At 42.5% G+C, this 16,937-nt stretch overlaps 1 protein-coding gene across 2 annotated transcripts; it reads left to right on the top strand.

The window, feature by feature from the left end:
- The first annotated feature begins 3,846 nt into the window (after positions 1-3,846).
- Positions 3,847-15,745, top strand: LOC129861252 (tyrosine-protein phosphatase non-receptor type 7-like). 2 transcript variants are annotated; one of them, XM_055932498.1, is made up of 10 exons: positions 3,847-4,002; positions 7,872-8,004; positions 8,310-8,499; positions 8,597-8,681; positions 8,789-8,874; positions 9,184-9,321; positions 11,709-11,819; positions 12,604-12,761; positions 14,640-14,753; positions 15,116-15,745. In XM_055932498.1, exons 2-10 carry the CDS (start codon positions 7,889-7,891, stop codon positions 15,264-15,266), a joined length of 1,149 nt encoding a protein of 382 aa, XP_055788473.1. In that variant the 5' UTR covers positions 3,847-4,002; positions 7,872-7,888; the 3' UTR covers positions 15,267-15,745. The 2 variants fall into 2 exon arrangements, with proteins under 2 accessions (XP_055788473.1, XP_055788474.1); XM_055932499.1 differs by lacking the exon at positions 3,847-4,002 and adding an exon at positions 6,491-6,966.
- The last annotated feature ends 1,192 nt before the right edge of the window (positions 15,746-16,937 follow it).

Below are 16,937 nucleotides of genomic sequence, written 5' to 3'. Positions count from 1 at the left end.
TACCGTACGTGGAGTGAAGAACACTTCAGAACCCCTAGAAGCATCAGAACACTTCAGAACCCCTGGAAGAATCAGAACGCTTCTGAACCCCTAGAAGAATCAGAACGCTTCTGAACCCCTAGAAAAATCAGAACACTTCAGAATCCCTAGAAGCATCAGAACACTTCAGAATCCCTAGAAGAATCAGAACACTTCAGAACCCCTAGAAGAATCAGAACACTTCAGAACCCCTAGAAGAATCAGTACACTTCAGAACCCCTAGCAGAATCAGAACACTTCAGAATCCCTAGAAGAATCAGAACACTTCATAATCCCTTGAAGCATCAGAACACTTCAGAATCCCTAGAATAATCAGAACACTTCAGAACCCCTAGAAGCAACAGAACACTTCAGAACCCCTAGAAGAATCAGAACACTTCAGAATCGCTAGAAGCATCAGAACACTTCAGAACCCCTAGAAGCAACAGAACACTTCAGAACCCCTAGAAGAAACAGAACACTTCAGAACCCCTAGAAGAAACAGAACACTTCAGAACCCCTAGAAGAATCAGAACACTTCAGAACCCCTAGAAGCAACAGAACACTTCAGAACCCCTAGAAGAATCAGAACACTTCAGAACCCCTAGAAGCAACAGAACACTTCAGAACCCCTAGAAGAAACAGAACACTTCAGAACCCCTAGAAGCAACAGAACACTTCAGAACCCCTAGAAGAATCAGAACGCTTCTGAACCCCTAGAAAAATCAGAACACTTCAGAATCCCTAGAAGCATCAGAACACTTCAGAATCCCTAGAAGAATCAGAACACTTCAGAACCCCTAGAAGAATCAGAACACTTCAGAACCCCTAGAAGAATCAGTACACTTCAGAACCCCTAGCAGAATCAGAACACTTCAGAATCCCTAGAAGAATCAGAACACTTCATAATCCCTTGAAGCATCAGAACACTTCAGAATCCCTAGAATAATCAGAACACTTCAGAACCCCTAGAAGCAACAGAACACTTCAGAACCCCTAGAAGAATCAGAACACTTCAGAATCGCTAGAAGCATCAGAACACTTCAGAACCCCTAGAAGCAACAGAACACTTCAGAACCCCTAGAAGAAACAGAACACTTCAGAACCCCTAGAAGAAACAGAACACTTCAGAACCCCTAGAAGAATCAGAACACTTCAGAACCCCTAGAAGCAACAGAACACTTCAGAACCCCTAGAAGAATCAGAACACTTCAGAACCCCTAGAAGCAACAGAACACTTCAGAACCCCTAGAAGAAACAGAACACTTCAGAACCCCTAGAAGCAACAGAACACTTCAGAACCCCTAGAAGAATCAGAACACTTCAGAATCGCTAGAAGCATCCGAACACTTCAGAACCCCTAGAAGCAACAGAACACTTCAGAACCCCTAGAAGCAACAGAGCACTTCAGAACCCCTAGAAGCAACAGAGCACTTCAGAACCCCTAGAAGCAACAGAGCACTTCAGAACCCCTAGAAGCAACAGAACACTTCAGAACCCCTAGAAGCAACAGAACACGTCTCTCTGACTGGAGACATGCACTGACTATACTCTATGATACACAGCAATCTGTATTTCAACAGAAAATCGAAATACAGCATTACCAAATCAAAAGCATTAGTCATTTTCCAGGCAAGACAAATGCGACATAAAATCACTCAACTGACATCTGCTGAAATACGAAAATTAAACCCTCTCTGAAAAACCAAAATTAGATACTCTCTGAAGAGCAACTGACATTGTACTGGCAAAACCATTTGAATAATGTTTACATAGCCTCGCTTTTTATTAGATTTCTCCTAGTGTGCAATAGCTCATGAATACAGCATTGTGAAAACCAATCAGAAAACAGTAAGACTAAAACATGCAGTGCCCCCTGCTGTTGATGATTTATATGTCACTATGTACAAGGATTGTATTGATAGTAATTAAACCGTGTGGGGTACAATATTACTGTTATGTAACATACGTTGCGTCTAATTCAATCAAAATATATGACTATTTCTAACACATTCTTGTTGTATTATTTGCAGAGTGGTGTGTTACAATGTTTCAAAGGCAAGAACAGTCCCACACCGGTTGAATCAATGCTGCAACCACGTCGAAGGAACGTTGAACAGATGTTGTATTTACGTCTGTGCCCAGTGGGATGTGTGTGTGACATATTCATCAGTAGGAAATAAAAAGACAAGCAAAACATCCGCATCACATTCAGAGCTTCACTGCCTGGCCTGCGTGGGACGAGACGTGAAAGTACACATATCATCATCACAGCTGGTCATGCAAGGGCCATTATGGACCTCCATTCAACTGTACAGAGCACTATTGAAGGGTATAGGTGGAACAATACCTTTGCTTCAGCTCACATTTTCACATCATGTAAATGATTGATTACTCATGTACTTCATGCCCCACAGTATCTTTCATTAGGGCTAAGTTGATTTATTTAATCCATCCAGGCAAAGTCTATGAGATGTATTCCTCAATAACAGAACCGACTCATAAATCTACAGTCTCACACTCTGGCGCTGTATTTACATTAATGTTTATCATGTGGCTTACTAACACTGTACGGCTTAGTGACAAAAGCAGTCCAATGAATGTCTGTTAACAAGAGGAAGTGTTGTATTGGCATGACAGGAAGTGGCTTGCACAAACTCTTGTTACCAGATTCAGGCCGGTTGACCTCCCACGTAGCAACCACCACAAGCCTGACTCATCTGTGATAGCTGTACGGTAATGCATCGTAGATCTTACGTTAGACTTAAGCATAATCACAGTAAGCACATTCACCCTCACCAAGTTTCATGTGCTGCACTGGCCACCTATATGGATCAACTTGTAGGCCTACCTCCAATGTGAATACCTCTAACCTGTTACTATGAGCTTAATACACAATCAAATGTTTTGTGCCAAAGTTCCACTTCCACAAACTTACTGTAATATTTACCTGTCCCTTTTGTCTTAGCATTGATGACCAGGTTGTTACTTGAAATACCCACATTGCACTGTGGTAAATCAACATCAACCTCACATAATAGGAAACTATTCAGCGTTTCTACAGGAAGAAGCCTGATACCCGTGTTCTATCAACCCTATTGATGTATTTCAGGTTGTTATTGTAGAAGATCATGTGGTATCGATGACTTACCTGGTTAAATAAAGGCAAAATAAACAAATGAATAAAATAACCCTGTTATTCACTTTGTCACCCAGCTGTTTCCATCACAGCAATGCTTGTTTTCACTACAATTTCATAAACATTAGACAATTCGCCCACAGCGACTGGTATTCACTTTTGCACTGTGGAGACACTGTGATGAAATGAGAAAATACTTGCAATAGGGCTCTTACATTTGACATAGTATATTATTCACTCAATGGTTGTATTGTTGTAATTGTGGACATTGGTCCCTTGTTGCTGTAGAGAAAATAATAGCCAACTTAAAATTCACATTTGAGGTTAGTGTGCTCTCCTTGGAGGTTACACGAAGCCAGTGGCACTGAGTCTGCAGGGGTGAGGCATCCTTGAATGTTGTGTGTGTTCGTGTGTGTGTGTGTGTGTGTGTGTGTGTGTGTGTGTGCGTGTGAGTGTGCGTGTGCGTGTGTGTGTGTGTGTGTGTGTGTGTGTGTGTGTGTGTGTGTGTGTGTGTGTGTGTGTGTGTGTGTGTGTGTGTGTGTGCGCGTGTGCGTGTGCGTGTGCGTGTGCGTGTGCGTGTGCGTGTGTGGAAATGAGGGTATGAGAGTATGAGTGGGTGGGTGGGTAGAGAGGAAGCGGTGGAGAGGTAGAAAAAAGGAAGAAAAAAAAGATTGTCTCATAAGCTTCCCTAAAGCCAAGCGGTAAAGAGTCAAACCTGCCTGCGTCTGTGCTGCTGGCTCGTCTGGACTGAGACCTTGGTCCAACACACATCCACACAGTACACAGGAGCACAAGGAGAGAGGCGATAACCGAGGGCCAACTTCGATTGCAGTCCCCTTGCGCTGGTGAGTTACCTGCTGGGCCTATCTCATTGACAGTGTGATAGTGACAACCAAGAGGCACCTGCATACTGTACTGTATGCCTGCAGATAAACTACAGATTGTCTTCAGCTTGTTATAATGTTTCCCCCTTCATCATATCACTTGGAATTAACGTCACTTTTTCGCTAAGAACATGGAAGACTCGCTGGTCAGTCTGAGGCAGCGTTTCAATCCAGCTGATGCATGATTTCAGCTCAATCTTCCATCTTTACAGCACGGCGTATGGTTCTGTTCGGAGCTTCCTGACCATATTGTTTTGTTGTGCTATATGTAATAATTAGAAACTGGGTGGTTCGAGACCTGAATGCTGATTGGCCTGCAGCTGTGGTATATCAGATCGCATATCACGGGTATGACAAAACATGTATTTTTACTGCTCTAATTATGTTGACAACCAGTTTATAATATAAATAAGTCACCTGGGGAGGTTTGTGGTATGTCAAATAAAATCAAATGTTATTGGTCACATACACGTGATTAGCAGATGTTATTGTGGGTGTAGCGAAAGGCTTGTGCTTCTAGCTCTGACAGTGCAGCAATATCTAACAAGTGATATCTAACAATTACACAACATATACCCAATACACACAAATCTAAGTAAAGGAATGGAATTAAGAATATATAAATATATGGACGAGCAATGTCAGAGCGGCATAGACTAAGATACAGTAGAATAGGATAGAATACAGTATATACATATGAGATGGGTAATGCAAGATATGTAGACATTATTAAAGTGACTAGTGTTCCATTTGTTAATGTGGCCAGTGATTTCAAGTCTGTGTATATAGGCAGCAGCCTCTATGTGCTAGTGATGGCTATTTAACAGTCTGATGGCCTTGAGATAGAAGCTGTTTTTCAGTCTCTCGGCCCCAGCTTTGATGCACCTGAACTGGCCTCGCCTTCTGGATGATAACGGGGTGAGCATATGGCCAATATACCATGGCTAAGAGCTGTATCCATGCACTCCGTGTTGCATCGTGGTTAAGAACATCCATTAGCCATGGTATATTGGCCATATACCACAGCCCCTCGGGCCTTATTGCTTAACTATAAATAAACACATCACCTCTTCATCATTTAATATTCTAATACTCACTGAAGTCTTTATGTATATGTTAAACGTTTATTTCTATTTTCTTTGAAAATGCTTTTGAGCTCATATCAATCTTGAAAGCTATTTATAGTGCCTTCAGAAAGTATTCTCCTTTTGTTGTGTTACAGCCTGATTTCAAAATCGATTACGTTGACGTTTTTTTCTCACCCATTTACTCACAATACCCCATAATAACAAAGTGAAAACATGTTTTTAGAAATGTTGGAAAATTTAGAAAGAGTCAATACATTGTAGAAGCACCTTTGGCAGTGATTACAGATGTGAGTCTTTCTGGGTAATTCTCTAAGAGCTTTCCACACCTGGATTGTGCAACATTTGTCCATTATTCTTTTCAAAATTCTTAAACCTCTGTCAAATTCATTGTTGATCTTTTGCATTTTCAGGTCTTGCCATAGATTTTCAAGTAGATTTACCTGTACGTCAAAACTGTAACTCAGCCATTCAGGAACATTCACTGTATTCACAGCCATTAAACTCTGTGACTGCTTTAAAGTCACCTTTGGCTCATGGCAATTGAGTCAGGAAGGACGCCTGTATCTTTGTAGTGACTGGGTGTATTGATAGACCATCCAAAGTGTAATTAATAACTTCACTTCAAAAGGAATATTCAATGTCTGCTTTTTTTTTTACCCATCTACCAATAGATGACCTTTGTGAGACATTGGAAAACCTCCTTGATCTTTGTGGTTGAATCTGTGTTTGAAATTCACTGCTCGACTGAGGGACCTAACAGATAATTGGATGTGTGGGGTACAGAGATGTGGTAGTCATTCAAAAATCATGTTACACAATATTATTGCACACAGAGTCCATGCAACTTATTATATGACTTGTTAAGCACATTTTCACTTCTGAACGTACTTAGGCTTGCCATAAGAAAGGGGTTGAATACTTATTGGCTCAAGACATTAAATTTTTTCATTTTTCATTAATTTGTAAATAATAATAATAATAATGAAAAACACTATTCCACTTTGACATTATGGGGTGTTGTGTAAATTCAGGCTGTAATACAACAACATTTGGAAAAAGTCAAGGGGTGTGAATACTTTCATGTCACTGTACTTATCTGAGAATATTTATATTTTGTTTTTTGGTACATTATTTATTTCTGTCATACAATCCCGCTTCAAGGACTTCATCAGAAAATATACAATATGCAAACGTTTATGTTAGTATGATGAATAAATCATTGCATATTTGCAGCTGCCTTGAGCCAGGAGTCACTGAGGAATGACTCTACTGAATCACCTATTGGCAACAAAAAAACAGCTTTACAACACCAGCTTTACAATACCAGCTTTACAACACCAGCTTTACAATATTCTCCCCCTTCTTTTCCCTCCAGGAACGTCTCAGTGATTGATCCTCTCTCACGTTTAGACATGTGCACCTGAAAGCCAGAAAAGAGGCTAGCTGCTAACATACTGAGTCACTGTGTCAAAAAGATTGCATGTCTGTGCCTGCTCACTCTCTACTTCTCACTGTGTTACTCTCTCTCTCCCTCTCTCACTCTCTACTTCTCACCGTGTTACTCTCTCTCTCCCTCTCTCACTCTCTACTTCTCACTGTGTTACTCTCTCTCTCTCTCTCACTCTCTACTTCTCACTGTGTTACTCTCTCTCTCCGTCTCTCACTCTCTACTTCTCACTGTGTTACTCTCTCTCTCTCTCTCACTCTCTACTTCTCACTGTGTTACTCTCTCTCTCCCTCTCTCTGTTTCTGTTTCTCACTGTGGTTGGTTCATGTCGATGGCAGACATTTCATTTGGCTTAGGATTACTCTGACATATTGACAGACCAGGATTCAGGTATGGATAGATCCTAGTTTAGCGAACAATCAGGCAACAAGGAGAGAAATTATGTCTGATGATCTGAAGAAAAAAAAGTTTAGTCAATGGTGTTTCTCTACTGCGTGTCATGTGTTGTGAATGTCAGTTTCAGGGGATGTGAGATCTTTCATAAACTGCTGTTCTTTTGACAAGAAGAGTTGACAAGTAGGGTGAAATATTTTAAATTCCATCTGAATTGAATTACTGTTTTGGTGTGTTTACTGTGTAGGCATAATGAGGAAATAATGTGATCTCTCTCTCTCTCTCTCTCTCTCTCTCTCTCTCTCTCTCTCTCTCTCTCTCTCTCTATCTGTCTCCTCTATCCCTCTCTCCCTCTCCCTCTCCCTCTCCCTCTCTCCCTCTATCACTCTCTCCCTCTCCCTCTCTCCCTCTCTCCCTCTCCCCCTCTATCCCTCTCTCCCTCTCCCTCTCCCTCTCTCCCTCTCCCTCTATCCCTCTCTCCCTCTATCCCTCTCTCCCTCTCCATCTCTCCCTCTCTCCATCTCTCCATCTCCATCTCTCCCTCTCTCCCACTCTCTCCCTCTCCATCTCTCCCTCTCTCCCACTCTCTCCCTCTCTCCCACTCTCTCCCTCTCTCCCTCTCTCCCACTCTCTCCCTCTCTCCCTCTCCCTCTCTCTCCCACTCCCTCGCTTTATTCTTCTCCATCTCTCCCTCCCTCCCCTCTCCCTCTCTCCCGCTAACTCCCTCTCTCCCTCTCCCTCTCCCTCTCCTTCTCCCTCTCTTTCTCTCTCCCCCCTCCCTCTCTCTCTCCCTCCCTCCCCCTCTTTCTCTCTCTCCCCCCTCTCTACCTCCCTCTCCCCCCCCCTCTCTCTCTCTGTCTCTCTCTCTCTCTCTTGGGATTGTTTTCACTCAATTCAACCAGTAATTTAACACAGCACCATGAGTGAGTCAGTAGAATCCACATCATCACCATCATCACACCCTGTGGACAAAGACCAGTCAGCCTCCTGCCCTGCTGCCACAGCCCCTCGCAGACCAGTCCGGCTCCAGGAGAGGTACACACATCCATGATATTCAACTCACAGTACTGTCATTATGGCCATGATAAACGGCAGTACCAGTCAAACGTTTGGACACACCTACTCATTCAAGGGTTTTCTTTATTTTAATTTTTTTTACATTGTAGAATAATAGTGAAGAAATCTAAACGATGAAATAACACACAAGGAATCATGCAGTAACCAAAAAAGTGTTAAACAAATCAAAATATATTTTATGATAAACTATAAGTGATACATTACGTAAATGCAAATAGAGTCCCTGATCGTTTTGTCCTCTCTGTGGTTCCAATCATCCTCAGACGGGGATCCAATGTGTCCCTGGTGCTGGGCGTGAGCAGTCTCAGTCTGGAAGCAGTGGAGACCCTATGCTCCATCTCCACTCCCAGAGAGACCATCCTGCACCTGCTGAGGACCTCAACACGCCCTCTGACCCCCTGTCAGCTGCAGGAGGCGTCTGAAGAGACCAGCAGGCTGAACTCAGAGTACCAGGTCGGTATCTACTGTAACTGTTACTATGTGCAGACAATTGACTGCATGCAGGATCAAGTTGAATCTAGACCTTAAGCCTGTCCGTTCTTTCCAACAGAAAATTCCTCCAAACTTTGTGAACCCTTCAGAGCTGGATATTCCCGGACGGGCTTTAAAAGACAGATACAAGACCATACTGCCAAGTGAGTGACTAGGGAAAATTGATAAGCATAAGTTGATAAATGCTGAAACACAATGGCACCCAGGCAATATAATAAACAATGTATAAACTATAATCATGTTTAACCAGATCCTGAGACCCGTGTGTGTCTGAGGAACCCCGCAGCAGAGGAGGCGGGTGAGACTGAGAGATACATCAACGCAAACTACATAAAGGTTAGAACCACCTGTAATTAAGAGGGTCATTGGTTTTTATTTGTATTTAAGTTATGCAGACTTAAAGTCATTCTAGACCTTATGGGGATGAAGAAGTGTAAGTAGGTGAACATGAAGTCATACAAAAAGATCATAAAAATTTATATAAAAGGTTGTGTGAAACTATAGCATACGCATTGCACAGGGGATGTTAAGGATGTGGAGTGATACAGTTGGTTTACGTGGGTGTATCATGATGTCAACCAAGGAAACCCACAGGAAGTCAAAGTGGAAATGACACAGCCCCATATCTTGCTGTCGCCCACGCAGGGTTACAACGGTGCACCTAGCGCCTACATCGCCACCCAGGGCCCCATGCTCAACACCGTGCATGACTTCTGGGAAATGGTGTGGCAGGAGAGATCCACCTCCATTGTCATGATCACCAAGCTGAAGGAGAAGAAAGAGGTGAAATCCCATCCTGCTTCCATTTCCCTCCTAACCTCTAAAAGTCTAAGCCGTTGTGGGGGGGGGGGGGGGTTCTACTAAGCTAACATGTGGAATACTTTTAAGGTTGTTAACACAATTCCATATTTTAGCTTAGTAGAACACTCCCCCCCCCCCCCCCCCCATTTTAGCTATTTCATTCAGTTAATTTAGCTGTTTGATTTAAAATTTTAGGACCCCTTTATGTAAAACAATAAATATATATATATACAGTTGAAGTTGGAAGTTTACATACACCTTAGCCAAATACATTTAAGCTCAGTTTTTCACAATTCCTGACATTTAATCCTAGTAAAAAGCCCCTGTCTTAAGTCAGTTAGGATCACCACTTTATTTTAAGAATGTGAAATGTCAGAATAATAGTAGAGAGAATGACTTATTTCAGCTTTTGTTTCTTTCATCACATTCCCAGTGGGTCAGAAGTTTACATACAGTCAATTAGAATTTGGTAGCATTGCCTTTAAATTGTTCAACTTAGGTCAAACGTTTTGGGTAGCCTTCCACAAGCTTCCCACAATAAGTTGGGTGAATTTTGGCCCATTCCTCCTGACAGAGCTCAGGTTAGTAGGCCTCCTTGCTCACACACGCTTTTCCAGTTCTGCCCACAAATTTTCTATGGGATTGAGGTCAGGGCTTTGTGATGGCCACTCCAATACCTTGACTTTGTTGTCCTTAAGCCATTTTGCCACAACTTTGGAAGTATGCTTGGGGTCATTGTCCATTTGGAAGACCCATTTGCGACCAAGCTTTAACTTCCTGACTGATGTCTTGAGATGTTGCTTCAATAAATCCACATAATTTTCCTCCCTCATGATGCCATCTATTTTGTGAAGCGCACCAGTCCCTCCTGCAGCAAAGCACCCCCACAACATGATGCTGCCACCCCCATGCTTCACTGTTGGGATGGTGTTCTTCGGCTTGCAAGCCGCCCCTTTTTTCCTCTAAGCATAACGATGGTCATTATGACCAAACAGTTATATTTTTGTTTCATCAGACCAGAGGACATTTCTCCAAAAAGTACAATCTTTGTCCCCATGTGCAGTTGCAAACCGTAGTCTGGCTTTTTTATGGCGGTTTTGGGGCAGTGGCTTCTTCCTTGCTTAGCGGCCTTTCAGGTTATATCGATATAGGACTTGTTTTACTGTGGATATAGATACTTTTGTACCTGTTTCCTCCAGCAACTTCACAAGGTCCTTTGCTGTTGTTCTGGGATTGATTTGCACTTTTTGCACCAAAGTACGTCCATCTCTAGGAGACAGAACGCGTCTCCTTCCTGAGTGGTAGGACGGCTGCGTGGTCCCATGGTGTTTATACTTGCGTATTATTGTTTGTGCAGATGAACGTGGTACCTTCAGGCGTTTGGAAATTGCTCCCAAGGATGAACCAGAGTTGTGGAGGTCTACAATTTTCAAGGTCATGGCGGATTTCTTTTGATTTTCCCATGATGTCAAGCAAAGAGGCACTGAGTTTGAAGGTAGAAATACATCCACAGGTACACCTCCAATTGACTCAAATGATGTCAATTAGCCTATCAAAAGCTTCTAAAGCCATGACATAATTTTCTGGAATTTCCCAAGCTGTTTAAAGGCACAGTCAACTTAGTGTATGTAAACTTCTGACCCACTGGAATTGTGATACAGTGAAATTTAAGTGAAATAATCTGTCTGTAAACAATTGTTGGAAATATTACTTGTGTCATGCACAAAGTAGATGTCCTAACCGACTTGCCAAATCTATAGTGTGTTAACAGAAAATTTGTGGAGTGGTTGAAAAACTAGTTTTCCAACCTAAGTGTATGTAATCTCCGACTTCAACTGTATATATATACATTTTTGGGGGAATAAAATATTGAAATTGGCCTTTCCTACTAAAGCCCAAAGAAACACATTGAATAAAACATCAATAAATGGCAACAAAGACAGTCAAAAAATGTATCATAAGGAATAAGGTTTGTGAGAGTCTTATCTTTCTGTAGAGTGATCCTATTAATTTGCATGGACGTTTTCGTGAGAAGAGCAATTTTCAGGATGTCTCATGGTCTGACAAACACGGCTGTAGCTCGGCCACCTTCCACCACAGATGTGGAAGGCCGACATAGGTGGATGCAGTGGATTGAGACGCACAGCCCATGTAAAAACAGATATCTCTAGATTAAACTGGCGGATTTTGATGGGGATTTTATTATTATGTTTCTTAGATTGATGCACGGGTGTGTCAATAAACTCTAATCTCCTAAAGGGTTTCCTTTGACAGACCAACTGGTGGTAAAGCAGAGATGGTTTATAAAATCCTTGTAAGAGACGTTGGTTCATGTCTGAAGTCTACAGAAAGTGTGTTCTGTGTTTCAGAAGTGTGAGCTTTACTGGCCAGAGAAGGAGGGCAACTATGGCAGATTTGAGCTCAGAGTGGCCATTGTGAAAGAATGTGATGGCTACACAATTCGAGACATAATTATTCAGGTGAGATAGTAGGTTATTGTTGTCTGAACATCTCATAATGCCAGTCAAAGCTCTGGGTTACACCAGTTTCAGAACTTCAAAACTTCTGAATGAATGAAGGGATGGATGGATGAATGAAGGGATGGATGGATGAATGAATGAATGAAGGGATGGATGGATGGATGAATTATTGAGGGGGCGGATGAATGGATGAATGATTGAATGAATAAAGGGATGGATGGATGGATGAATGAATGAAGGGATGGATGAATGGATGAATGAATGAAGGGGTGGATGGATGGATGAATGAATGATGGGATGGATGGATGAATGAATGAATAAAGGGATGGATGAATGAATGATTGAGGGGACGATGAATGGATGAATGAATGAATGAATGAATGAGGGGATGGGTGAATGGATGAATGAATGAAGGGATGGATGAATGGATGAATGAATGAATGAAGGGATGGATGAATGAATGAATGTAGGGATGGATGGATGAATTAATGGATGGATGGATTGATGAATGAAAGGATGGATGGATGGATAAATTAAGGGATGGATGAATGAAGGGATGGATGATGATGAACAAAGGGACGGATGGATGGATAAATGAAGGGATGGATGGATGGATGAATTAATGAAGGGATGGACTGATGAATGAAGGGATGGATAGATGGATGAACGAAGGGACGGATGAATGAAGGGATGGATGGATGATGAACAAAGGGACGGATGGATGGATAAATGAAGGGATGGATGAAGGAAGCAGTTAACTTACTAAAAACAATGTGTCCTACAGGTGGGCTCAGAGAGCAGGCAGGTGAGGCACTACTGGTACTCCACATGGCCAGACCACCAGACTCCAGACTGCACTGGGCCTCTGCTCAGACTGGTGTCAGACGTGGAGGAACACAGGCAGTCCCACCCCAGCCTAGGAACCACCATCGTCCATTGCAGGTCCACACTAAAACAACCCTTAACACTGGCTCTCATTAACACAACCCTTAACACGAGGTGTCATTATCTTTCACTTTGATAAATGTGAGAGAACTAACATTGGCATATGTTATAGAATGTCCTTGATAAGAAAATAGTCCTAATTGAACATTTCTCGCTCCAGTGTGTTTATACAGTATATATACAAAAGTATGTGGACACCCTTAGTGGATTCAGCTATTTCAGCCACACCCGTTGCTGACAGGTGTATAAAATCGAGCAAACAGCCTTGCAATCTCCATAGACAAACATTGGCACTAGAATGGCCTTACTGAAGAGTTCAGTGACTTTCAATGTGGCATCGCCATAGGATGCTACCTTTCCAACAAGTCAGTTCGTAAAATGTCTGACCTGCTAGAGCTGCCCTGGTCAACTGTAAGTGCTGTTATTGTAAAGTGGAAACGTCTAGGAGCAACAACGGCTCAGCAGCGAAGTGGTAGGCCACACAAGCTCACAGAATGGGAGTGTTGAATCACATAGCAAGTAAAAATCGTCTGTCCTCGGTTGCAACACTCACTACCGAGTTCTAAACTGCCTCTGGAAGCAATGTCAGCCCAAGAGCTTTTCGTTGGGAGCTTCATGAAATGGGTGTCCATGGCCGAGCAGCCGCACACAAGCCTAAGATCACCATGTGCAATGCCAAATATTGGCTGGAGTGGTGTAAAGCTTGCCACCATTAGAATCTGGAGCAGTGGAAACACGTTCAATGGAGTGATAAATCACGCTTCACCACCTGGCAGTCCGACGGACAAATCTGGGTTTAGTGGATGCCAGGAGAACGCTACCTGCCCGAATGCATAGCGCCAGTTGTAAAGTTTGGTGGAGGAGGAATAATGGTCTGGGGCTGTTTTTCATGGTTCAAGCCCCTTAGTTCCAGTGAAGGGAAATCTTAATGCTACAGCATACAATGACATTCTTGATTATTCTGTGCTTCCAACTTTGTGGCAACAGTTTGGGGAAGGCCCTTTCCTGTTTCAACATGACAATGCCCCCGTGCACAAAGCGAGGTCCATAAAGAAATGGTTTCTTGAGATCAGTGTGGAAGAACTTGACTGGCCTGCACAGAGCCTTGACCTCAACCCAATTGATCACCTTTGGGATGAATTACAATGCCGACTGCAAGCCAGGCCTAATCTCCCAACATCAGTGCCCAACCTCACTAATGCGCTTGTGCCTGAATGGAAGCAAGTCCCCTCAGCAATGTTTCCAACATCTGGTGGAAAGCTTTCCCAGAAGATTGGAGGCTGTTATAACAGCAAAAGGAGGACCAACTCCATATTAATGCCCATGATTTTGGAAAAAGATGTTCGATGAGCAGGAGTCCACATACTTTTGGTAAAGTAGTCTATGTCATGACACTTAAGGGAGGCTCCATTTCACATACCATGTCAGTCAGAATTAAATTCTTACAATAATGATTTACCGTGACTAGCTTGAGTTCACTTACTGACGAGAAAGGTGACTGCTATGGAATTAATTTTGTGTTGTGTTCAATACGTGTATGTACTGCATGTGGACTGTGTATTGCAGGCAAATACTGTAGCAGAGACTGGAGAATAGATACATGTCCTTTCCAACAAGTCAGTTCGTCAAATTTCTGCTCTGCTAATTTAGGACCGCTTTCTGGAGTCTCTTTGGATTTCCAATGTCTCCGTCATGTGTTTCTCTGTCTGTGTGTTCATAACAAAGGCCCCTGTGTAGGCTGCCTTCACGTTCCTTTCACATTTTAAAAAGGGGTGAATAGTAGAACAAGTTGCCAGGAGGATCAGGTTAGAGTCAGACAGTGCTTTTATGCTGTGACTCGATCTGACTTAATTTGTCATATGCTCTCCATTACAGTGCAGGGATTGGTAGAACAGGTTGTTTCATCGCCAGCAGCATTGGATGCCTGCAGTTAAAACACACCAGTAAGGCTGACGTGCTTGGAATCGTCTGCAAGCTACGCCTCGACAGGTACTAGATACTACACAATGCCCTGCTGCTGCCCTGCAGCTGGTAGTAAAGTGCCAAGCATGTTTCATCAAAACTCTGTTTCTATCAAGTAAACTATCAAGTGAGCACCTTGCTTCAAACAACGCATTTGAAATTTGTCTTGAGTTATTTAAAAGGTGCTGTAGTCAAAGGGATCTTAGATGCGGAGCTTGGGGATGCTGCCCTGAAGGATGCTGCTCCTTCACTCTCTGCCGCTCTGTGTTTCTCTTGGGGTTTTAGGCTGGGTATCTGTAAAGCACTTTGTGACAACTACTGATGTAAAAAAAGGCTTTATAAAATAAATGTGATTGATTGATTGATTGATTGATTGTTTGTGTTGTCAGGGGTGGTATGATACAGACCAGTGAGCAGTACCAGTTCCTGTACCTCACCCTGGCCCAGTACAGCCGACAGCTGGTGAACACAGACTGTGGCTCAGAGAGCCCTGTCCCTGTCCCTGTCCAGACCGGCAGTACTACAGGAGAAACGCGGTGACAGCGAAAGCCCAGCTGAAGCTCTGTCTTTCTGTATGGGAGAACAAGCTTCTGGAACTCTGTCTTTCTGTATGGGAGAACAAGCTTCTGGAATTATGTCTTTCTGTATGGGAGAACAAGCTTCTGGAATTCTGTCTTTCTGTATGGGAGAACAAGCTTCTGGAACTCTGTCTTTCTGTATGGGAGAACAAGCTTCTGGAATTCTGTCTTTCTGCATGGGAGAACAAGATTCTGGAACTCTGTCTTTCTGTATGGGAGAACAAGATTTTGGAACTCTGTCTTTCTGTATGGGAGAACAAGCTTCTGGAACTCTGCTCATGTGCTGTCTGTGGCAATCTCATCCCCTTGACTGTGACAGTTACTGTAGCATTTTTATGGGCACGTGGAACTGGTTGGAATTGTATTGAAATTCATGAATAATCATTTTGTCCATATTTGCTACCCTGATAATAAATATGTTATGCCCTTGGCTTTAATTAATTGCAGTCCACTTGACATTCTGAAGACAAAATACATACACATACCGTTCACAAGTTTGGGGTCACTTAGAAATGTCCTTGTTTTTGAAAGAAAAGCACATTTTTTGTCCATTAAATTAACACAAAATTTATCCGAAATACAGTGTAGATATTGTTGATGTTGTAAATGACTATTGCAGCTGGAAACGGCTGCTTTTCAATGGAAAACACCAGTGTCAACGTCAACAGTGAAGAGATGACTCCGGCATGCTGGCCTTCTAGGCAGAGTTCCTCTGTCCACTGTCTGTGCTCTTTTGCCCATCTTAATCTATTATTTTCATTGGCCAATCTGAGATATGGCTTTTTCTTTGCAACTCTGCCTAGAAGGCCAGCATCCCGGAGTCGCCTCTTCACTGTTGACGTTGAGACTGGTGTTTTGCGGGTATTATTTAATGAAGCTGCCAGCTGAGGACTTGTGAGGCGTCTGTTTCTCAAACTAGACACTGTAATGTACTTGTCCTCTTTCTCAGTTGTGCACCGGGGCCTCCCACTCCTCTTTCTATTCTGGATAGAGCCAGTTTGCTCTGTTCTGTGAAGGGAGTAGTACACAGCGTTGTACGAGATCTTCAGTTTCTTGGCAATTACTCACATGGAATAGCCTTCATTTCTCAGAACAAGAATAGACTGACGAGTTTCAGAAGAAAGGTCTTTGTTTCTGGCCATTTTGAGCCTGCAATCGAACCCACAAATGCTGATGCTCCTGATACTCAACTAGTCTAAAGAAGGCCAGTTTTATTGCTTCTTTAATCAGGACAACAGTTTTCAGCTGTGCTAACATAAAGGCAAAAGTGTTTTCTAATGATCAATTAGCCGTTTAAAATTATAAACTTGGATTAGCTAACATAACGTGCCATTGGAACATAGGAGTGATGGTTGCTGATAATGGGCCTCTGTGCGCCTATGTAGATATTCCATAAAAAATCAGCCGTTTCCAGCTACAATAGTAATTTACAACATTAACAATGTCTACACTGTATTTCTGATCAATTTGATGTTACTTTTACGGACAAAAAAGTTGCTTTTCTTTCAAAAACAAGGACATTTCTAAGTGACCCCAAACTTTTGAACGGTAGTGTAGTAGGTTATAATTTCTTGTTTTTCTAGGTTCCAGGTTGATTTCCTAATTGATTAATAAATACATATTTATATGTAAA

The sequence above is a fragment of the Salvelinus fontinalis genome, chromosome 8, assembly GCF_029448725.1.
Source record: "Salvelinus fontinalis isolate EN_2023a chromosome 8, ASM2944872v1, whole genome shotgun sequence".
NCBI lineage: Eukaryota > Metazoa > Chordata > Actinopteri > Salmoniformes > Salmonidae > Salvelinus > Salvelinus fontinalis.
This window is presented reverse-complemented; position numbering and strand designations above follow the sequence as displayed.